The 23950-nt window shown below is 42.3% G+C and overlaps 1 protein-coding gene across 1 annotated transcript; it reads right to left on the bottom strand.

Moving 5' to 3' along the window:
* Positions 1–2714: 2714 nt before the first annotated feature.
* zgc:92313 (serine protease) lies at positions 2715–22951 on the bottom strand. The gene is made up of 6 exons (XM_020461055.2): positions 22534–22951; positions 19941–20053; positions 19697–19776; positions 5403–5674; positions 3622–3782; positions 2715–3535 (listed from the first exon to the last, which is right to left on the bottom strand). The coding sequence occupies exons 1-6, from the start codon at positions 22580–22582 to the stop codon at positions 3278–3280; spliced, it is 933 nt and encodes a 310-aa protein (XP_020316644.1). The 5' UTR covers positions 22583–22951; the 3' UTR covers positions 2715–3277.
* Between the last annotated feature and the right edge of the window lie 999 nt (positions 22952–23950).

Below are 23950 nucleotides of genomic sequence, written 5' to 3' on the forward strand. Positions count from 1 at the left end.
AGGTTTATAAACTCGACACACCGCCATGCAATCTCCATAGACAAACATTGGCAGTAGAATGGCCTTACTGAAGAGCTCAGTGACTTTCAACATGGCACCGTCATAGGATGCCACCTTTCCAACAAGTCAGTTCGTCAAATTTCGGCCCTGCTGGAGCTGGCCCGGTCAACTGTAAGTGCTGTTATTGTGAAGTGGAAATATCTAGGAGACGTTTCCACTTCAGCCCGGAAGTGGTAGGCCACGCAAGCTCACAGAATTGGACCGCTGAGTGCGTCCAAAAATGATGTCCTCGGTTGCAACACTCACTACCGAGTTCCAAACTGCCTCTGGAAGCAACGTCAGCACAATAACTGTTTGTCGGGAGCTTCACGAAATGGGTTTCCATGGCCAAGCAGGCACACACAACCCTAAGATCACCATGCGCAATGCCAAGCATTGGCTGGAGTGGTGTAAAGCTCGCTGCCATCGGACTCTGGAGCAGTGGAAACGCATTCTCTGGAGTGATGAATCACGCTTCACCATCTGGCAGTCCAACGGACAAATCTGGGTTTGGCGGGTGCCAGGATAATGCTACCTGCCCCAATGCATAGTGCCAACTGTAAAGTTTGGTGGAGGAGGAATAATGGTCTGGGGTTGTTTTTCATGGTTCGGGTTTGGCCACTTAAGATTTCCCTTCACTGGAACTAACGCTACAGCATACAATGACATCCAAGACAATTCTGTGCTTTCAACTTTGTGGAAACAGATTGCAGAAGGCCCTTTCCTGTTTCAGCATGACAGTGCACAAAGCGAGGTCCATACAGAAATGGTTTGTTGAGATCAGTGTGGAAGAACTTGACTGGCCTGCACAGAGCCGGACCTCAACCCCATCCAACACCTTTGGGATAAATTGGAACGCCGACTGCGAGCCAGGCCTAATCGCCCAACATCAATGCCCGACCTCACGAATGCCCTTGTGGCTAAATGGAAGTAAGTCCCCGCATCAATGTTCCAACATCTAGTAGAAAGCCTTCCCAGAAGAATGGAGGCTGTTATAGTAACAAAAGGGGGGGACCAACTCCATATTAATGCCCATGAATTTGGAATGAGATGGTCGACGAGCAGGTGTCCACACACTACATGTCCAAAAGTAGCAGACTTGGATGAGTTAGGTTGGGTAATGAAGAAAATGGGTAGCCCATCTTTCATTAGCAGTTGCAATAAACAAGAAGAGGAATAGCTTCCAACTTATATTTTGCCCATGTCGGGATTTAAAGCTCTGTAGCTCCAGGAAGCAGCCCCAATCTGTAGGACACCTCAATAATATTGTAAATTGTTCATTCATTGGCAGAGTCACCGTATTAATGTCCTCCTGTTCCATAAGCAATATAATCAAGTCCAATACTGAGCAATAAGTAAATGTTCCTTGTACCCACTTGGGGTATCCTCATTGTCTTATGCTGAGGGCGGCAGGGTAGCCTAGTGGTTAGAGCGTTGGACTAGTAACCGAAAGTTTGCAAGTTCAAATCCCCGAGCTGACAAGGTACAAATCTGTCATTCTGCCCCTGAACAGGCAGTTAACCCACTGTTCCCAGGCCGTCATTGAAAATAAGAATTTGTTCTTAACTGACTTGCCTTAAATTAAAGGTAAAAATTTTTTAAAAAAGAGCTGCGTGATTGTGTATGTGTGAATATTGAGCAAATCATAAATGGGTTTCTTCTGTCAACTCCTCGAACTTGCGCGTGTTGGGTTTGATGTGATTCCCGGCTCCTTGCACGTGTTGGGTTTGATCAAATTGATTTATGAAGCCCTACATCAGCTGATGTCACAAAGTGCTGTACAGAAACCCAGCCTAAAACACCAAACCACGCAGGTGTAGAAGAACGGTGGCTAGGAAAATCTCCCTAGAAAGGCCGAAACCTAGAGAGGAACCAGGATGAGGGGTGGCCAGGGGGTGTGCCGGGTGGAGAAAACAGAACATGGCCAAGATGTTCATAGATGACCAGCAGGGTCAAATAATAATAATCACAGTGGTTGCAACAGGTCAGCACCTCAGGAGTAAATGTTAGTTGGCTTTTAATAGCCGATCATTCAGAGTATAGGTTAGGTTTGATGTGATTCTCAAAGTCTCGAGCCTCCTTGGCAGTGAACGTGTGTGTTCTGAAAGGTAAAGATGAGCTATTTGATCTATAACCTGTCTAGCACAACTAGCAAGCTTCTTTTACACATGTACTTTGGGACTCCTACACAAATTTGCCTGATGCCAGTGGAGGAGACTCATTTCTAACAATTTCATTTGATAGCAAGTGTCCTCTCCTCATTGAAGTTTTCAAAAGGACACGAGGAGCCGAGCTAATCTAATTTAGAAAAGGCCTTGATCAAATCTCGGGGCTCTGAATATCATGTCTTTCCTTGATTCCTCACATCCTTCTCATAGGGCATTGGCGGAGAAGTTCTGAGATTTCTCCCCTTGGACCTTCTCTGCCAATGGCCCATGAGAGGATGTGAGGAATCAAGGAAAGACCATAGAGATTCATCCGACTTCAGAAATGCATCCTTCCTTCATAATTACAGATCTATAACTTGAATGGATAGGTGTAATCAAGGTCACTACCCTACCTTCACTCACTCAGATGGAATTACTTCATCCTTCCTTTCCTTGATGTATTTCTATAGCATTCAAACAGGGCCCAGGTGACAGGAGGAGAACAAAGACAATGGAGATTCTAGAACGCATGTAAGTGACAGTTCTTATTACTGACATTTGTAATCATTTATTTACATTCATTCAAAATTATAAGAAACTTGAAGCTTGATGTTACATGACATGTTAAAATGTGTGCTAAAATAGATCGACAAACATGGCTTTACATTTCATTAGTTCTAAATACCCATATCACCGTTTTATCTGCTGATTAGCGATAACTTGTATATTCAGAATCACTTGAATTTGTTAGGAGTTGCATATACATATATCATTAAAATGTAGTATAGTTTGCCACCACAGGTTCGGGCCTTTCCTTTAAAGCAAAATTCCTTTGAAATTTGACACATTTACCTGGTTTTACACGCATCTTGAACCAGAAAGGCGGAATTTCTGCTTACATGGGAAATAAGGTCACATTTTGAGTCAGTTTGGTCAAAAAGTTGTTTTGGCATGTTATTAATATGGTAAATAAAAAATTAAGCAGAATATTACCTAAAACAGTAATCTACTACAGCCAAGTTAAGTGTAAAACCAGGTTCATGTCAAATTACATAGAATGTCCCTTTAAGATCTGGCTCTTTTAGGAAGACCTATCTTAGCAGCTGGCCCATCAGTAAAGTGGCCAGCGAGCCAGCCAGCACTGTCAGGGTGCTGGCCCAGTTGGGAGCTGCCCGGCCATACAGACTGATCTCTGGTATGTTGCTTTGGATAAAGCTGGAGAAGGTGGACACCTTGGCGTAGACGCCGGGGTTGTTGGCATGGGCACAGCCCAGGCCAAAACTCACCACCCCAGCCTGCACCCAGGTTCCGTTCACCATCTGGCAGACCAGGGGTCCTCCAGAGTCCCCCTGTGGAGAAAGAGGGAGATGGGTGAGAAGTAAGAAAAAGCCCACGTTAGTCTACTATTACACACACACAGGTGAGGCGAGCATACCTGACAGGAGTCCTTGCCCCCCTCTTGATAACCGGCACACATCATGTCAGAACGGATGTCCACTTTCTCCGATGGGTTAAGGTCGTACATCATCTGACAGGAAGACGACGAGATGATTGGCACCTGCACTTGCTGCAGTGTTCCCACTCCACTCAGAGGGACTGAGAGACGGCCAGAGAAGTTGAGGCAAAGTGAGTAGGTAGGTCAAATAAAAGGAGCGAGAATGCCTACACCAACCATACATTTGGGTTGCGGGTTCACAATTGTACATTTCCTGAGATTTCTGCCGAGCAAGGAGGGGAATTTATTTACACACAATCAAAACTTAGGACACCTACTCATTCAAGGGTTTTTCTTTATTTGTACTATTTCCTACATTGTAGAATAGTGAAAACATCAAAACTATGAAATAACACATATGGAATCATGTAGTAACCAAAAAAAAGTTAAACAAATAAAATATATATATTTGAGATTCTTCAAAGTAGCCACCCTTTGCCTTCACGACAGCTTTGCACTCAACCAGCTTCATGAGGTAGTCACCTGGAATGCATTTCAATTAACAGGTGTGCCTTAAGTTAAGAAATACCAGAAAATGTTGTGTTATGGCAAGAACAACTCATAAGCAAAGAGAAACGACAGTCCAATATTTTAAGACATGGTCAGTCAATGTGAAAACTGGCTCTAATGAGGACCACCACAGGAAAGGAAGACCCAGAGTTCTCTGCTGCAGACAATACGTTCATTAGACTTACTAACCTCAAATTGCAGCTCAAATAAATGATTCAGAGTTCAAGTAACAGACATCTCAACATCAACTGTTCAGAGGAGACTGAATCAGGCCTTCATCTTCGAATTGCTGCAACGAAACCACTAAAGGACACCAATAAGAAGACTTGCTTGGGCCAAGAAACACAAGCAATGGACATTAGACCGGTGGAAATCTGTCCAAATTAGAGATTTTTGGTTCCAACCACCATGTCTTTGTCACAAAGAGTAGGTGAACGGATTATCTCTGCATGTGTGGTTCCCACTGAAGAATGGTGGTGGTGTGATGGTATTTTGCTGTTGACACTGTCACTGATTTATTTAGAATTCAAGGCACACTTAACCAGCATGGCTACCACAGCATTCTGCAGCAATACGCAATCCCATCTGGTTTGCGCTTAGTGGGACTATCATTTGTTTTTTAACAGGATAATGACCCAACACGTCTACAGGCTGTGTAAGGGCTATTTGACCAAGAAGAGGTGATAAGTGCTGCATCAGATGACCTCGCCTCCAGTCACCCAACCGCAACCCAATTGAGATGGTTTGGAGATAGAACGCTGGGTTAAGGAAAAGCAGCCAACAAGTGCTCAGCATTTGTGGAAATCCCTTCAAGACTGTTGGAAAAGCATTCCAGGTGAAGCTGGTTGAGAGAATGCCAAGTGTGCAAAGCTGTCAAGGCAAAGGGTGGCTACTTTGAAGAATATAAAATATATTTTGATTTGTTTAACACTTAGTTACTACATGATTCCATGGATGTTACTTCCTAGTGTTGAGGTCTTCACTATTATTCTACAATGTAGAAAAGTGTAAAACTAAAAACCCTTGAATGAGTAGCTGTGAGTCAGTCACCGTGACAGGCTTAGACTACTGCATATGGAACATACCGACAGATAGTCCTCCCATGAGTGAGAGTTGACCACTGTGACAGTCCACTGAGTCAAAGAGGTTGAGGCTCCTTTTAGTGGAAGTTAGATTTTTGCCGCTATATACGTAATGTCTGATTCTCTTACCCCCGTCGCGGATGTTTCCCCAGCCTGTGATGTAGCAGGGAAGGTCCCCGGGGAACAGTGTTCCGGCATCAGGAAGACAAACAGGATGGACATACGCCGACCAGACGATGGGTCTCTGCAGCTGCACCAAGGCCATGTCCTGTCCCAAACTTGGGTCCGAGTAGCCGGACGGGATCACGACGCGCTCCACGAAGTACGATAACTCGTTAGGGTTCCAGCTGTTGAGCTGGTGACGGCCAACATAGAGGGTGTAGCCCGACACGTCGAACTGACTGGGAGAGGAGAGAGTTGCAACACCTTAAAGCTAACAACTGAAATGCATCACCCCCCCCCCCCCCCCCCCAATATTTGCAAAACACAGTTTAGCCTTTTGTTAATCCACCTGTCGACTCAGATTTTGAAATTATGCTTTACAGTGAAAGCAATCCAAGCGTTTGTGTAGGTTTATCGATAGCCTAGCATAAACATTATGTACACTAAGCATTAAGTAGCTAGGTCACGAAAATCAGAAAAGCAATCAAATTAACCGTTTACCTTTGATGATCGTCGGATGTTCACTCACGAGACTCAGTTACACAAATGTTTCTTTTGTTTCATAAAGATTATTTTTATACCCAAAATACCTCCGTTTGTTTGTCGTGTTGTTCAGAAATCCACAGGAAAGAGCGGTCACGACAACGCAGATGTCCACAGAAACATGTCAAAGTTTTTTATAATCAATCCTCAAGTTGTTTTTAAAATATATATATATATATATATTCAATAATATATCAACCGAGTGTGTAGCTTTTTCAATAACAGCGGGAGAAACAATGGCCGCTTTACTCAGTTGCGCAAAACTCAGAGCCCCCACCTATCCACTCACGCAATGTGATCCTTCAAGCTCATTTTTCAAAATAAATGCCTGAAACTATGTCTAAAGACTTGATACCTTAGGGAAGCCATAGAAAAAGGAATCTGGTTGATATCCCTTTAAATGGAGGATAGGCATGCATAGGAACAGAGAGGTTTCAAAATAAGAGGCACTTCCTGATTGGATTTTCCTCAGGCAATATAAGTTCTGTTATACTCAGACAATATTTTTACAGTTTTGGAAACTTGAGTGTTTTCTATCCTAATATGACAATTATGCATATTCTAGTTTCTGGGGCTGAGAAAGGCAAGTTTCAAATGGGTACGTTTTTTTGCCAAAAAAGAAAATACTGCCCCCTACACGCAAAAGGTTAACTAGGCAAGTCAGTTAAGAACACATTCTTATTTTCAATGACGGCCTAGGAAAGGTGGGTTAACTGCCTTGTTCAGGGGCAGAACAGATTTTCACAGTCAGCTCGGGGATTCAATCTTGCAACCTTACAGTTAACTAGTCCAACGCAATAACAACCTGCCTCTCTCTCGTTGCACTCCACAAGGAGACTGCCTGTTACGCGAATGCAGTAAGCCAAGGTAAGTTGCTAGCTAGCATTAAACTTATCTTATAAAAACAATCATAATCACTAGTTAACTACACATGGTTGATGATATTACTAGATATTATCTAGCGTGTCCTGCATGGCATATAATCTGACTCAGCATACAAGTATCTAAGTATCTGAGTGGTGGTAGGCAGAAGCAGGCGCGTAAACATTCATTCAAACAGCACTTTAATGCGTTTTGCCAGCAGCTCTTCGTTGTGCACCAAGCATTGCGCTGTTTATGACTTCAAGCCTATCAACTCCCGAGATGAGGCTGGTGTAACCGAAGTGAAATGGCTAGCTAGTTAGCGCACGCTAATAGCGTTTAAAACGTCACTCGCTCTGAGCCTTCTAGTAGTTGTTCCCCTTGCTCTGCATGGGTAACGCTGCTTCGATGGTGGCCGTTGTCGTTGCGTTGCTGGTTCGAGCCCAGGGAGGAGCGAGGAGAGGGATGGAAGCTATACTGTTACACTGGCAATACTAAAGTGCCTATAAGAACATACAATAGTCAAAGGTTAATGAAATACAAATGGTATAGAGGGAAATAGTCCTATAATAACTACAACCTAAAACTTCTTACCTGGGAATATTGAAGGCTCATGTTAAAAGGAACCCCCAGCTTTTATATGTTCTCACATTCTGAGCAAGGAACTGAAACATTAGCACATATTGCACTTTTACTTTCTTCTCCAACACTTTGTTTTTGCATTATTTAAACCAAATTGAACATGATTCATTATTTTACTTGAGGCTAAATTGATTTTATTGATGTATTATATTAAGTTAAAAGTTCATTCAGTATTGTTTTAATATATATATATATATATATATCTCTCTCTCTCAAAAATAAAAACACTTCAACACAATGTAACTCCAAGTCAATCACACTTCTGTGAAATCAAACTGTCCACTTAGGAAGCAACACTGATTGACAATACATTTCACATGCTGTTGTGCAAATGGAATAGACAACAGGTGGAAATTATAGGCAATTAGCAAGACACCCCCAATAAAGGAGTGGTTCTATAGGGGGTGACCACAGACCACTCCTCAGTTCCTATGCTTCCTGGCTGATGTTTTAGTCACTTTTGAATGCTGGCGGTGCTTTCACTCTAGTGGTAGCATGAGACGGAGTCTACAACCCACACAAGTGGCTCAGGAAGTGCAGCTCATCCAGGATGGCACATCAATGCGAGCTGTGGCAAGAAGGTTTGCTGTGTCTGTCAGCGTCGTGTCCAGAGCATGGAGGCGCGACCAGGAGACAGGCCAGTACATCAGGAGACGTGGAGGAGGCAGTAGGAGGGCAACAACTCAGCAGCAGGACCGCTACCTCCGCCTTTGTGCAAGGAGGAGCAGGAGGAGCACAGCCAGAGCCCTACAAAATGACCTCCAGCAGGCCACAAATGTGCATGTGTCTGCTCAAACGGATTCCATGCGGGTGGTATGAGGGCCCGACGTCCACAGGTGGGGGTTGTGCTTACATCCCAACACCGTGCAGGACATTTGGCATTTGCCAGAGAACACCAAGATTGGCAAATTCGCCACTGGCGCCCTGTGCTCCTCACAGATGAAAGCAGGTTCACACTGAGCATGTGACAGACATGACAGAGTCTGGAGACGCCATGGAGAACGTTCTACTTCCTGCAACATCCTCCAGCATGACCGTTTTGGCGTGTGCGTCAGTCATGGTGTGGGGTGGCATTTCTTTGGGGGGCAGCACAGCCCTCCATGTGCTCGCCAGAAGTAGCCTGACTGCCATTAGGTACCGAGATGAGATCCTCAGACCCCGTGAGACCATATGCTGGTGCGGTTGGCCCTGGGTTCCTCCTAATGCAAGACAATGCTAGACTTCATGTGGCTGGAGTGTGTCAGCAGTTCCTGCAAGAGGAAAGCATTGATGCTATGGACTGGCCCGCCCGTTCCCCAGACCTGAATCCAATTGAGCACATCTGGGACATCATGTCTCGCTCCATCCACCAACGCCACGTTGCACCACAGACTGTCCAGGAGTTGGCGGATGCTTTAGTCCAGGTCTGGGAGGAGATCCCGCAGAAGACCATCTGCCACCTCATCAGGAGCATACCCAGGCGTTGTAGGGAGGTCATACAGGCACGTGGAGGCCACACACACACTACTGAGCCTCATTTTGACATGTTTTAAGGACATTACATCAAAGTTGGATCAGCCTGTAGTGTGGTTTTCTACTTTAATTTTGAGTGTCAATCCAAATCCAGACCGCCATGGGTTGATAAATTTGATTTCCATTGATAGTTGAATGTGGTGACAACAACCACACAAATGTAAAGAAAAAAGTATTTAATACAAATATTTCATTCATATCTACGATGTGTTATTTTAGTGTTACCTTTATTTTTTTTGAGCAGTGTGTGTATGTATATACATGTGTAATTGTCATTATCACACACACAAAAAATGTTTTAAAGTGTATTTTTATTTTTTATAAAATCGGCCGATTGAGCGGTATCAGCCTTTTTGGTCCTCCAATAAATCGGTATCGGCGTTGAAAAATCATAATCGGTCGACCTCTAGTGGAGAGTATATACCCACTTACTTTTCAGTGGGCATTTCATATAATCACTTCATAATCCCCAATGACACGTATCAGTGTCGTGGAGGTATACGACATAACTATTTAGGGCTTTTGGAACAGATTGGAATGTTTAGCATTATAAAAAAATTAACTTATCTTCACATTAAGCGTGGCAATGTACACAGCAGTACTTCCTAAATGCAATTTGCAGGAACAGTTGTAAATAGCTAACTGCACATGCAAGCAGGACAGAGATGGAAATAAGTTTGAAAGAGGGGGGATTTAAAGATGCATCAACAATCATGGGTAGCTAATATTAGGATAATGCCTTTGGCAGCCAGATAAAAGAAACCGCATATGCATTCTCCTGTTCTTTGGTTAAATCTTTTTTTATTTATTTTATACTTACCTCCACGTTTCTATGGTGGGATTTTGTCTATAGGCTGCTTTGAAGCTAGGTAAGACTTGCCTCATAATATGAAGGGAAACGTCCAGGTTACAAACAATTAAGTTACAGGAAAAATATAGTGATGCTAATAATTTTTTTTTTTTTTTAAATAAAATCGGTCTGTCTTCTGGTAGATAGGTTTTTGGGAGAACCTTTCCATTAAAAGCCTACTTATCAGAATGAGATCATTATTATTTGCGTCAATCCATGGGCCATTTATTTTCCTCATGTGCGACATTAACACCACTAAATCAACACTTGAATTTTTTTTTTTTTAAATGGTAACTACACCAAGATTTCTCCCAACCTCAAAAGTAGTCTCCTGATATGGCTTAAGCATTGTTATGGACATCGAAAACAATGTTTGTGAAAAAAAAAAAAAAAACTTGAATTTGACTTTCAATAGTAAGCCTACTGCACAGTACAGCTTTGGTTGGCCTGACTGAAAGACCAATATGGGATTTATAATTTTAGGTCATTAACAGCGCATTCGGGAAAGGATTCAGACGGCTTCCCTTTTTCCACATTTTGTTACGTTACAGCCTTATTCTAAAATGGATTAAAATGTTTTTTTACTCACAATAACATAATGACAAAGTGAACGCAGGTATTTAGAAATGTTAGCAAATGTATTTTAAAAAATGTACCTCATTTACAAAAAGTATCCAGACCCTTTGCTATGATTCTCGAAATGCCATGGTCACTGACAGAGCTCCAGAGCTCCTCTGTGGAGATGGGAGAACCTCTTAGAGTAGCCAGACAGAAGCCACCCGACAGCATGCTTGGAGTCTTCCAAAGACACCAAAATGTCTCTGACCATGAGAAGCCAGGTTCTCTGGTCAGATGAAACCAAGATTGAACTCTTTGGCCTGAATGCCAAGCGTTATATCTGGAAGAAACCTGCCTCCATCCCTACGATGAAGCATGAATCATGCTGTGGGGATGTTTTTCAGCGGGAGAGACTAGTCCGGATCGAGGTAAAAATTACAGGCGCAAAGTACAGCGAGATCATTGGAGAAAACCTGCTCCAGACACTCGGGACCTCAGACTGGGGCGAAGGTTCACCTTCCAACAGGACAACGACCCTAAGCACACAGCCAAGACAACGCAGGAGTGGCTTCATGACAAGTCTCTGAATGTCCTTTAGTGGCCCACCCGGAGCCCAGACTTGAAACCAATCGAACACCTCTGGAGAGACCTGAAAATAGCTGTGCAGCAACACTTCCCATCCAACCTGACAGATCTTGAGAGAATCTGCAGAAAAGAACGGGAGAAACAACCCAAATATAGGTGTGCCAAGATTTTAGCGTAATACCTAAGACTCGAGGCTGTAATCACTGTCAAAAGATGCTTCAAAGTACTGAGTAAATGGCCTGAATACTCATGTAAATGTGATCAGTTAATTTGCAAACATTTCTAAAAAGCAGTTTTTGCTTTGTACATTTAAAAAAAAAATATATATATTTTAAATAATCACAGTTGAAGTCAGAAGTTTACAAACAGCTTAGACAAATACAAAATTCCCTGTCTTGGGTCAATTTGGATCACCACTATTTTAAGAATGTGAAATGTCAGAATAATAGTAGAGAATGGTTTATTTATTTCATCACATTCCCAGTTGGTCAGAAGTTCACACTCAAAATAGTATTTGGTAGCATTGCCTTTGAATTGTTTAACTTGGGTCAAACATTTCAGGTAGCCTTCCACAAGCTTCCCACAATGTTGGGCGAATTTTGGCCCATTCCTCCTGACAGAACTGGTGTAACAGTCGTTTGTAGGTCTCCTTGCTCACACATGCTTTTTCAGTTCTGCCCACAAATTTATGAGATTGAGGTCAGGGCTTTGTGATGGCCACTGCGATACCTTGACTTTGTTGTCCTTAAGCCATTTTGCCACAACTTTGGAAGTATGCTTGGGGTCAAATCAAATCAAATTTTTGTCCATTTGGAAGACCCATTTGCAACCAAGCTTGAACTTCCTGACTGATGTCTTGAGATGTTGCTTCAATATATCCACATAATTTTCCTCCTTCACGATGCCATCTATTTTGTGAAGTGCACCAGTCCCTCCTGCAGCAAAGCACCCCCACAACATGATGCTACCACCCCCGTGCTTCTTGGTTGGGATGGTGTTCTTCAGCTTGGAAGCCTCCCCCTTTTTCCTCCAAAAAGAGTCATTATTGCCAAACAGTTCTAATTTTGTTTCATCAAACCAGAGGACATTACTCCAAAAAGTACGATCTTTGTCCCCATGTGCAGTTGCAAACCTTAGTCTGGCTTTTATATGGCGGTTTTAGAGCAGTGGCTTCTTCCTTGCCGAGTGGCCTTTCATGTTATGTCGATATAGGACTTGTTTTACTGTGGACATAAATACTTTGTACCCGTTTCCTCCAGCATCTTCACAAGGTCCTTTGCTCTTCTGGGATTGATTTGCACTTTTCGCACCAAAGTACGTTCATCTCTAGGAGACAGAACACATCTCCTTCCTGAGCGGTATGACGGCTGCGTGGTCCCATGGTGTTTATACTTGCGTACTATTGTTTGTACAGATGAACGTGGTACCTTGAGGCGTTTGGAAATTGCTCCCAAGGATGAACGATGAACATGGAGGTCTACAATTTTTTTTCTGATGTCTTGGCTGATTTCTTTTGATTTTCCCATGATGTCAAGCAAAGAGGTACGGAGTTTGAAGGTAGGCCTTGAAATACATCTACAGGTACACCTCCAATAGGCTAATTGACAATTTCCGTCAGAAGCAATGACACTTTCTAAGCTGTTTAAAAAGGCACAGTCAACTTAGTGTATGTAAACTTCTGAAGCAATAATCTGTCTGCAAACTATTGTTGGAAAACTTACTTGTGTCATGCACAAAGTAGATGTCCTAACCGACTTGCCAAAACTATTGGTTTGTTAACAAGAAATTTGTAGAGTGGTTGAAAAACAAGTTACCGACTCCACCCTAAGTGTATGTAAACTTCTGACTAACACTGTAACCTTTAGTCAAGTCAGTTAAGAACAAAATCTTAATAAAAATGAGGGCCTACATTATAGGGCATTGTGTCTAGATGGGGGGGGGAAAAAAGCATTTAATCCATTTTAGAATAAGGCTGTAATCTAACTAAATGTGGAAAAAGAGAAGGGGTCTGAATACTATCTGAAAGCACTGTGTGTGTCACTGTTTCTCATAGGAATTCACACAGGGCGCTTTTCATTCACCAGGCGGGCAGTTTGGAAAAAGTCTACCCACTTCTCCAGCACTGGGTACAGCCAACTAGCCAAAAAGAATACCCCAATATGTAGGCTTAACTGTATAGATTTTTTCCCCATCACTAGCAGTGAGTAATGTTCCCTTTAAGCTACACACGGGCGCAGCTCCCCGGGATAGCCGAGCAGAAGAAATATCCACCCGCGCAGAGAAGCACGAGATTTAAACTTTAACTTCCTACAGTTTTCCCACCTTAGTTAACACTCAATATTTCCCTTTACTGTGGGACTTTGTGATCGAATCAACACAATTAGCCACTTTCAAAGCAACATACCGAAAAACATTATGCAAGAGATTTTGTTGTAGGCAGGACACATTGGAGTAGGATTCTATTGCATTGACAGGCACGACTCAGAACCGTACTCTACACAGACCGGTACGCTGTAACCAATCAGAGCTGCAGTAGACCTGTATGCAAATAGACCATCGCCATATGGATCTGTGCTGTTCACTGATCTGGACTGTGTTTACAGCATGAGCGGTTGTGAGTAGATGCGCTTGTTTTGAGATCAAAGCCAGAGTTGCATGTAGCCACTTGTGCACATTTGTTCATATAATTTGCTAGTTAGTTGTTAGCCCAGTTATAGATCAATGGGGGAGTGGTTACCTCGTACAAGAGCAGAAAACATGTACATTTCTAGACATCTTTGAAAAGTGAGTCAGGTAAAGAGGCAGTGTTGTATTTTAAAACAGGCTTGAAAAAGCTAAATAGCCAATAGGCATAATTTGTCTGATTCTCTGTAATAATGGTATGAGAAAAATACATTTTATTTTGGAAAGTGGGTTCTTGCATCAAACATTGTCATTTCCCTGTCTGAAGGACAAGTAGATAAACAGGTTAATATCAAGCCCTGCAGGTTTTTTTTTCATAAGTCTCATGAAATGTACATTGAACACCACACGTTGGCTGCTACTGTAGGCTGACTGATAGAACAGCTATTTCTGTGTAAAAATGTTATGGGATACATTTTCTCCATTGTTTATGACGATAGGCCACTGTTATGCCTACATTATGATCACAGCTTGACAGTGGTCAAGTGTTCACAGTAAACACATGCTGGAAGTTGCACAGAATTTTCAAGTTCACACTCAGCAGACCTGCAATTTGCTCAGTGCCCCCCCCCCCGAAATGTGAAGGAACATGGATGAGTTTGGCCCAGTGCATCACTGGGGCCCGAGCAACCTGCCATCCAGGACCTCTAACAAATTGTCAAAGAATCCAGCCACCCATGCAAAGTACTATTCTCTCTGATACCGCACGGCAAATGGTACCAGTGCACCAAGTCTGGAATCAACAGGACCCTGAATAGCTTCTACCCCCAAACTATAAGACTGCTAAATAGCTAATCAAATGCCTATCCTTTTTTGGTACTAACTCTTGCAGTCTATACACACACACACACACTAGACTCTACACCCCCTGTGACAGAAGAATCAGAATTAGTTGTGTAACATAGATAATTAAGATGTCTCATCTGCATAATATACTTATGTGATAGACTTCTTATTAGAACTTATCCCTTTGGACTCTGGTGTTGGCAGTTGCACTTCTTCCCTCAGCTGGGGCTCAGTCACCTGTGGCCCAGAGAGGGGAGAGGTCAGGTGTGTCTTTTACATGTCCCTGGTGCTATGCAGAATATCAGAAAGGGAAGAGGACAGGAGGGAACATTGTCTTCATATGCAAATGTGTCTTTACCTATTCTTAAACCATGTGAATGGTTGGCGTGATTAAATGGGGAACCAATTACTTGTCTCCACAATGTCTGTGCGCCAGTCACTCCCTCCTTTGGCTTTGGGGGATGTGTGGTAGTGTCTGGAACCATTGTATGTCATCTCTGATGTTGCACTTATCCTGGGACAGTGTATGACCTAGAGGCTCACTCCCCTCAGTGAGCTTGTCCAGGAGTGGGGTCAAGAAGGGGCTTTATTTGAGATGGGAGTATCTGGAGTTGACAATTGATTTATGCCATTGGATGAGTTGGTGTTTTTGTGCTATGAAGTACCAGGAACGAGATTGGAACCTCGTCTTAGGGACCAACCTGAACAATAATTTATAGCGAATGCTATCTGGCTACGGGATACTCATTTTTCATTTAAAAAGTCTCTCCTTGTGACCCATTCAAAACATCTGGTTTGTTATGTCGACTATGGGCTGGATCTTTGCTATAAAAGATCTCAGTGGCCTTTGTGTTGCGGCTCTCAATGGATCATCAGAAATGGTGATTTGTTGACAAGCCATTGCAAAGATCTCACTATTAAAGATTTAGTTTAAGTATAACTCTGACTTGTGTGATACGTTTGTCTCTCCTCATTTGATAGTAAAGAAATTAACCACCACACACTGCTGCCTATTATATATATCCTGTGGTCTTGTCACTTCACCCCTGCCTTTATGTGCATAGTTCTCTCTACCTCGGCTCGTACCCCTGCACAATGACTCGGTACTGGTACTTCCTGTATATGGCCATGGTATGGTCACTCTTTATTCACTGTATTTATTCCTTGTGTCACTAGTCAAAAAAATGACCCTTAAGTAAGCATTTCACTGTTAGTCTACACGTGTTGTTTTATGAAGCGTGTGACAAATACAATTTGATTTGACCTTTCCCTTCGCTTTTGGTCTTCAGTGCACAACAGCTGTGTGACCAGGTGCAAAAACCTCCAAGCCAAACCTTCATACCATAACCGCTACACAGCCTACATCGTTGTCACCATATTAACATTATAGTCAAACTCCGCGTTTTTAAATCCACAATCCAGGTGTAAAATCACGCAGTACAGTGTGGCCTAAAACAAGCAGTTACACAGACAGGCCCCGGTGGCGATACATTTATTAAACCGAAAGCTTACCTTGACTTGAAAAAGTTGCAGTGTTGGCTAGCTAACTAACAAATAGCTAACTAACAAATAGCATTCCTCTCCGAGTCAGGTTGCTGAAGAAGCCAAACTAGTTGCATTAGCTAAGTAAGTGAAAGGTAAACTAAGAAAAATATATCCAATGAAATTTTGCTCTGCTGCTTCTCCTTAAACTAAGAAATTCCTTTGTTCAACTATCAGGGTTCTACACTAACTTTTTCCACAGGTGGCACCAACTTCAAGTGGTGGCACCAACAGATGATTTGGTCGCACCAATCATTGATAATGACTTGGCCCCAGTCCCATAATGTGCCTGCATGCCATACAGAACCAGGTAAATAATGACTAGCCATCTTTTGAATTAGCACACCCTTGTGTTCTTACACAGATTTACTGTAATGGAAAAAAAGAGACTTGCCAAATGTATTCATTGCAGATTTCAAAGTGCCCCGTGTTATTTTCTATACAATCCTCTAGAGGGTAGAATTTGAAAGGAAAAAATTATACTTGATACCAAAATTATGCCACTAGAGTTTTTTTTAATGTGTGGAGTTTCACTCAAATTTTAAAAAAAAGAATGTAATAGAAAAACAATGTTCTAAGTCCACAACAATGCTTAAACCACATTGAGGGACTATTTGAAGTCTGGGGAAGAAGAAGAAGAAAAAAATATAGAAATGTAAACTTTCGTATAATCACCTTTTAATTCCGGTGTGCACCAGCTATACAGTATGTCACTAGCACACTAGTGATGGAGTTGTCAAAACTAAAAATGGCCACTGGATTGATGCATAATCATCCTGTCAGGAAGGCATAAGCAACTTTGTAGTTAGCCTAACTGTTATCGGGGAGATATAGGTATCATTAGCATCGCTAACAGTTACACAATGAGTTCGACACACTGAGAAAACATTAACACCCACTGTTTCCATGACAGACTGACCAGGTGAAAGCTATGATCCCTTCTTGATGTCACTTGTTAAATCCACTTCAAATCAGTGTAGATGAAGGGGAGGAGACAGGTTAAAGGATTTTTAATCCTCGTGACAACAGACATGGATTGTGTATGTGTGCCATTCAGTGTATGAATGAGCAAGACAAAATATTTAAGTGCCTTTGAACGGGGTGTGGTAGTAGATGCCAGGTGCACCGGTTTGTGTCAAGAACTGCAATGCTGCTGGTTTTTAACCCTCAGTTTCCTGTGTGTTAACACACACAAATTGAGGCTGTTCTGGGGACAAAAAGGGCAGGGGTGCATCCTGTTTCCATTGATTATCCTTGAGATGTTTCTATAACTTGGAGTCCACCTGTGGTAAATTCAATTGAATGAACATGATTTGGGAAGGCTATTTTAGGCCCCAAAGTTGACAGTTAATGTCAGAGCAAAAACCAAGCCATGAGGTCAACGGAATTGTCCGTAGAGTTCCGAGACAGGATTGTGTCGAAGCACAGATCTTGGGAAGGGTACCAAAATATTTATGCAGCATTGAAGGTCCAAGAACACAATGACCTTCATCATTCTTAAATGGAAGAAGTTTGGAACCAAACAAGACGCTTCTTCGAGCTGGCTGCCCGGCCAAACTGAGCAATCGGGGGAGAAGGGCCTTGGTCAGCGAGGTGACCAAGAACCCAATGGTCACTGACAGAGCTCCAGAGTTCCTCTGTGGAGATGGGAGAATCTTCCAGAAGGACAACATCTCTGTAGCGCTCCACCAATCAGGCATTTATGGTGGAGTGGCCAGACTGAAGCCACTCCTCAGTACGTCTGGAGGAAACCTTGCACCATATGTACAGGGAAGCATGGTGGTGGCAGCATCATTCTGTGGGGATATTTTTCAGCAGCAGGGACTGGGAGTCAGGATCGAGGGAAAGACGAACGGAGCAAAGTACAGAGATCCTTGATGAAAACCTGCTCCAGAGCACTCAGGACCTCAGACTGGGACGAAGGTTCACCTTCCACAGGACAATGATCATGAGCACACAGCCAAGACAACGCAGGATTGGCTTCGGGACAAGTCTCTGAATGTCCTTGAGTGGCCCAGTCAGAACCCGGACTTGAACCCGATCTAAGATCTCTGGAGACCTGAAAATAGCTGTGCAGCAACTCTCCCCATCCAACCAGACAGAGCTTGAAAGGACCTGCAGAGATGAATGGGAGAAACTCCCCAAATACAGGTGTGCCAAGCTTGTGGTGTCATACCAAGAAGACTTGATGCTGTAATTGCTGAATACTTATGTAAATGTGATCAGCTATTTTTTAATTAATGGTTTGTCGAGATCGTTGTGGAAGAACTTGACTGGCCTGCAGAGCCCTGAACTCAACTCCATCGAACACCTTTGGGATGAATTGGAACGCCGACTGCGAGCCAGGCATAATCGCCAAACCTCACTAATGCTCTTGTGGCTGAATGAAAACAAGTCCCCACAGCAATATTCCAACATCTAGTGGAAAGCCTTCCCAGAAGAGTGGAGGCTGTTACAGCAACATGGGGGGGGGGGGACCAACTCCCTATTAATTCCCATGACTTTGGAATGTGAAGTTCGACAAGCAGGTGTCCACATACTTTGTCATGTAAGTGTATGTCTGAAACATGTATTTTTATTTAACTAGGCAAGTCAGTTAACAAATTCTTATTTACAATGACTGCCTATTATAAATAAATACATTTAAATATGACGAAACACAGACAAGAATAATGTGGCCGTTGCCTGATTAAATAGACAGCAAGCTAGTCAGTCTTGCCATTTGAGATTTGAGAGTTATTGTATCATGTTTTAAAATGAGAAAGCAACCAAAAACCAGGTTCCCCTTCTAATGGAACACTTTGTATAGAAAACCAATTTGAGGGCCTCCCGGGTGGCGTAGTGGTTAAGGACGCTGTACTGCAGCGCCAGCTGTGCCACCAGAGACTCTGGGTTCACGCCCAGGCTTTGTCGTAACCAGCCGAGACCGGGAGGTCAGTGGGGCGACGCATAATTGGCCTAGCATCGTCCGGGTTAGGGAGGGGTTGGCCGGTAGGGATGTCCTTGTATCATCGCGCACCAGCAACTCCTGTGGCGGTCCCGGCGCAGTGCGTGCTAACCAAGGTTGCCAGGTGCACCCTCCGACACATTGGTGCGGCTGGCTTCCGGGTTGGATGCGCGCTGTGCGGCTTGATTGTGTTGTGTATCGGAGGACGGGCTCTCTCCCGAGCCCGTAAGGGAGTTGTAGCGATGAGACAAGATAGTAGCTACTACAACAATTGGATTCCACGAAATTGGGGAGAAAACGGGGTAAGAAAAAGAAAACCAATTTGAAACCAACATTCGATTTTGTCTTGCTCATGTAGCCGAGATTAAAAATAGCATTATAATATTTTTGTTCACTTACCCTAGCGGCCATCTTAGGGTGGGTGATAAACTGGCCCAGAGCATTTTCAAAAACTCCCTGGTATGTTGAGCCCTAACACAAACAGACAGGGGTATTTCCCGTGCCATCGTCGCCTCTTCCCGAAAGTTGGTATATTTTTGGTCAATTGCACATTACTGTTTGAGGCTACTGTAGACCATTGCAAAACAGTGTTTTAATTCGTTATTTGGTTACATGTGAATATATTTATTATAGTTCTATCTAAAAAAAAAAAGGATAGCTTTTTTAATGTTAAACTTCTGTTTTCATGTAATTCACTGAGTAGGGTGGTCCTCCCCTTCCTCCTCTGAGGAGCCTCCACTGGTAGACACTTACTTTGGGAAGCAGTGGGCAGCAGACAGCACCCAGTCCTTAGTGATGATGGTGCCTCCACAGATATGGCCATCCTTCGCTGTCTAAAGACCAAGAGGTTGAAAGAGGTTGAGGTGAAGCATCAAAACAGGTCTTATTACCCTCTCTCTCAGCAGGTCAGCATGATGACCAAAACACACACTAAAACCAGACAAACAAGTCTTCATGCATTTTGTTCATTTCATATCTTGACTCAGCGCTGACCTACCTGAATATCCACTTGCCACGGCCATGCCCCCATTGATGCATCTACTCCTCCCACAATCCTGTTTCCCATGGGTGGTAGACCACACTCTTCCTGAGCACGACAAACCATGACACCTGAGAACAGTAGGCAAAATGGGAATTAGACCAGTCGGGTAGAGAAAGTAAAGACACCTTAATAGAAAATGACTCGAGTATAAGTCACCTAGTAAAATACTACTTGAGTAAACATCAAAGTATGTTTTAAAATATCAAAAGTATAAATCATTTCAAATTCCTTATGTTAAGCAAACCAGATGGCACCATTTTTGTTTAACAGATAGCCAGAGGCACACTCATACATAATTTACAAATGAAGAATGTGTCTTTAGTGATTCTGCTAGATCAGAGGCAGTAGGGATGACCAGAGATGTTCTCTGTTTAGTGATTCTGCTAGATCAGAGGCAGTAGGGATGACCAGAGATGTTCTCTGTTTAGTGATTCTGCTAGATCAGAGGCAGTAGGGATGACCAGAGATGTTCTCTGTTTAGTGATTCTGCTAGATCAGAGGCAGTAGGGATGACCAGAGATGTTCTCTGTTTAGTGATTCTGCTAGATCAGAGGCAGTAGGGATGACCAGAGATGTTCTCTGTTTAGTGAGTCTGCCAGATCAGAGGCAGTAGGGATGACCAGAGATGTTCTCTGTTTAGTGAGTCTGCCAGATCAGAGGCAGTAGGGATGACCAGAGATGTTCTCTGTTTAGTGAGTCTGCCAGATCAGAGGCAGTAGGGATGACCAGGGATGTTCTCTGTTTAGTGAGTCTGCCAGATCAGAGGCAGTAGGGATGACCAGAGATGTTCTCTTGATAACTGTGTGACTAACCATTTTAGGTGTTAGGGAAAGTGTATGAAGTAAAAAGTACCTTATTTTCTTTAGGAATGTAGTTTAGTAAAAGTTGTCAAACATATAATTAGTAAAGTCAAATTCAGATACTCAAAGCAATTACTTATGTAGTACTTTCAAGTATACCATTACCAAACAAATATTATAGTTTCTAAACTGCAGTCGACTGTGGTATTTTAGACCCAGTATTTGTAGCATATTGCAGTTATACTGCACTCTGCCATATTTTTTGTAAGAGTTTTTACTCAAGTACTTTACACCACTTAGCAGGACAAGGAAATTGTCTAAATCACACACTTATCAAGAGAACATCCCTGGTCATCCCTACTGCCTCTGATCTGGCAGAATCACAAAAGACAAATTCTTAATTTGTAAATTATGTATGAGTGTGCCTCTGGCTATCTGCAAATGACAAAAAACAAGAAAAAAACTTGCCTTTTGGTTTGTTAAATATAAGGAATTGGAAATGTACACTTTTGCTACTTAAGTATATTTAATCTGCTCTTTTGCCCACCAGTATCTCTACCTGCACATGACCATCTGATCATTTATCACTCCAGTGTTAATCTGCTAAATTGTAATTATTCACCTTCCTCCTCATACCTTGTGAACACAATGTATAGACTTTATTTGTTTAAAAAATAAATAAAAAAGTGTTATTGACTTGTTTATTGTTTACTCCATGTGTAACTCTGTGTTGTTGTCTGTTCACACTGCTATGCTTTATCTTGGCCAAGTCGCAGTTGTAAATGAGAACTTGTTCTCAACTAGCCTACCTGGGTAAATAAAGGTGTTCTCAACTAGCCTACCTGGTTAAATAAAGGTGTTCTCAACTAGCCTACCTGGTTAAATAAAGGTGTTCTCAACTAGCCTACCTGGTTAAATAAAGGTGTTCTCAACTAGCCTACCTGGTTAAATAAAGGTGTTCTCAACTAGCCTACCTGGTTAAATAAAGGTGTTCTCAACTAGCCTACCTGGTTAAATAAAGGTGTTCTCAACTAGCCTACCTGGTTAAATAAAGGTGTTCTCAACTAGCCTACCTGGTTAAATAAAGGTGTTCTCAACTAGCCTACCTGGTTAAATAAAGGTGAAATAAAAAAAATAAAAAATCAAGCAATTACATGCACTTTTGATACTTAGGGAAATGTAAAACCAAACACTTTTACTCAAGTAGTATTTTACTGGGTGACTTTCACTTTTGTCATATTCTGTTAAGGTATTTTTTACTTTGACTCAAGTATGACAGTTGGGTACTTTCCACCACTGCCTTTACATTGATACATATGCCTACGTGAGTACGCTGTCGATTAGGGCTGGCCTAGGCCCAGTGCATATGCTAAATTTGATCAAATAACCACAAACAGAACCGTCGTTCTGCTACCAAATTTAGTATCTGCACTGTTCTTCAAGTAGATGTTTTCGTGAAATTCTTAGTGGAAATTGTTTAAAAAAATAATCATTGTGCACAGTTGCACGGTTCGCTTAACTTGGCAATCAAAGTGTTAGACACATTTAAAGTACAAAATCTGAGTATCAGCGTCACTCCTGCCGTGGAAATGCCCGTAGGCAATGTGGCCGGAGTAGCCAAAACAAAAGGTACCCAAATACAGGTCTATATTTCCTTTGCAACCCGCAAATGAGTCGATTGAAATTACACACAACTGACCTACTTCACTGACATTACCAGGTTATAGCATAAAGACATGAAAACTCACCTGTGAAACACCAAAGAAGTCTAACATAAAAGTCTGAATTCGGTATCATTTTCGAGGGACACGCGAATTTCAGGTAGCCCCAAATATCCCCCCCAAAAACGGTAGTATTCTTGAGAAGTCTTGTGTTCTAAATCAAATCGTCCCGTATAGCAGCTAATTTTCACGGAAACCCACTTTCCACAATAGCGGTGTTGAAATTCTTCAGGGCGTGTGAATGGTTAAAAATACGTATGAAAATGTGTACAAATTAAATGTCTACTAAATGTATGCCTTGCGAGAAATATACGGTTACTGACAACCTCTTGGTTTATGCCTCCATTTAATACAAGGTTTTGAGAACCAGACCTGTGGACAAACGTTCGTCAGCAAATCTCTAACGCTGGGACAGGCATTTGATTGTCCCATTCGTTTATCACGTGAGCAAAGCACCTGTGATCCTACAGGGGAAGGTGTGGCAGGGGGTGTATTCCTTACGCCTATTCTGTTGCAAAAATGTTTGCAATAGAAATCGTTTATTCCGAACGGAAAACGTTTTGCAACAAAAAACGAGAGTTTCTTTTGGACAAATTCAGGTAGGTCTCCCCGATTCTGACCCCGAGTTGGCTCTAAAGGATATCCTGTATTCTGACCCCGAGTTGGCTCTAGAAAATGTATCCTCAATATTATTCCTCTGGCAGATAAACACACCCATTTTAAACAATTCAGAGTCAAAGATAGTTCAGAAGAAAAACAAGGGTTTGATCTATCTGAGCTCATTCAGATGAGGTAGCTCATCATTAACTAGCTCATCAATATGATTTGTAAAAGACAGCTTTTCATCTATCCAGATGCCCAGATATTTGTAAGGAGGGACATGATCAATATTGACACCATCCAAAGTACATATGCTTAAATCATCAGAGTTATTTTTATGCGCTCTAGAGAACAACTTATACTTAGTTTTACCTTTATTCAATACTAATTCCAGTCAAGAAAGTTTTTCTGTTGTACAATGAAGGCAGGCTGTAGTTCAGATAGAGCCTGGTCAACCGTGGGACTATAGCATACACAACAATATCATCAGCATACAAGTGCAGGTTGCATTTTTTTTTTTTTACAGACAAGTCAATATTGTTTATGTAAACAGTAAAAAGTACAGGACCCAGAATCGACGCCTACAGGACACATTTCTTAAAAACTAGTTAAGGATTAGCCCCTTTTTTTCAATTTTCGCATAAAATTACATACCCAAATCTAATTGCCTGTAGCTCAGGCCCTGAAGCAAGGATATGCATATTATTGGTACCATTTGAAAGGAAATACTTAGACGTTTATGTAAATGTGAACTGAATGTAGTAGAATATAACACAATAGATCTGGTAAAAGATAATACAAAGAAAAAAACAATTGTATTTTTTTGTACCATCATCTTTGGAAT

This window comes from Oncorhynchus kisutch, linkage group LG2 (assembly GCF_002021735.2).
Source record: "Oncorhynchus kisutch isolate 150728-3 linkage group LG2, Okis_V2, whole genome shotgun sequence".
NCBI classification, from domain to species: Eukaryota; Metazoa; Chordata; class Actinopteri; order Salmoniformes; family Salmonidae; genus Oncorhynchus; species Oncorhynchus kisutch.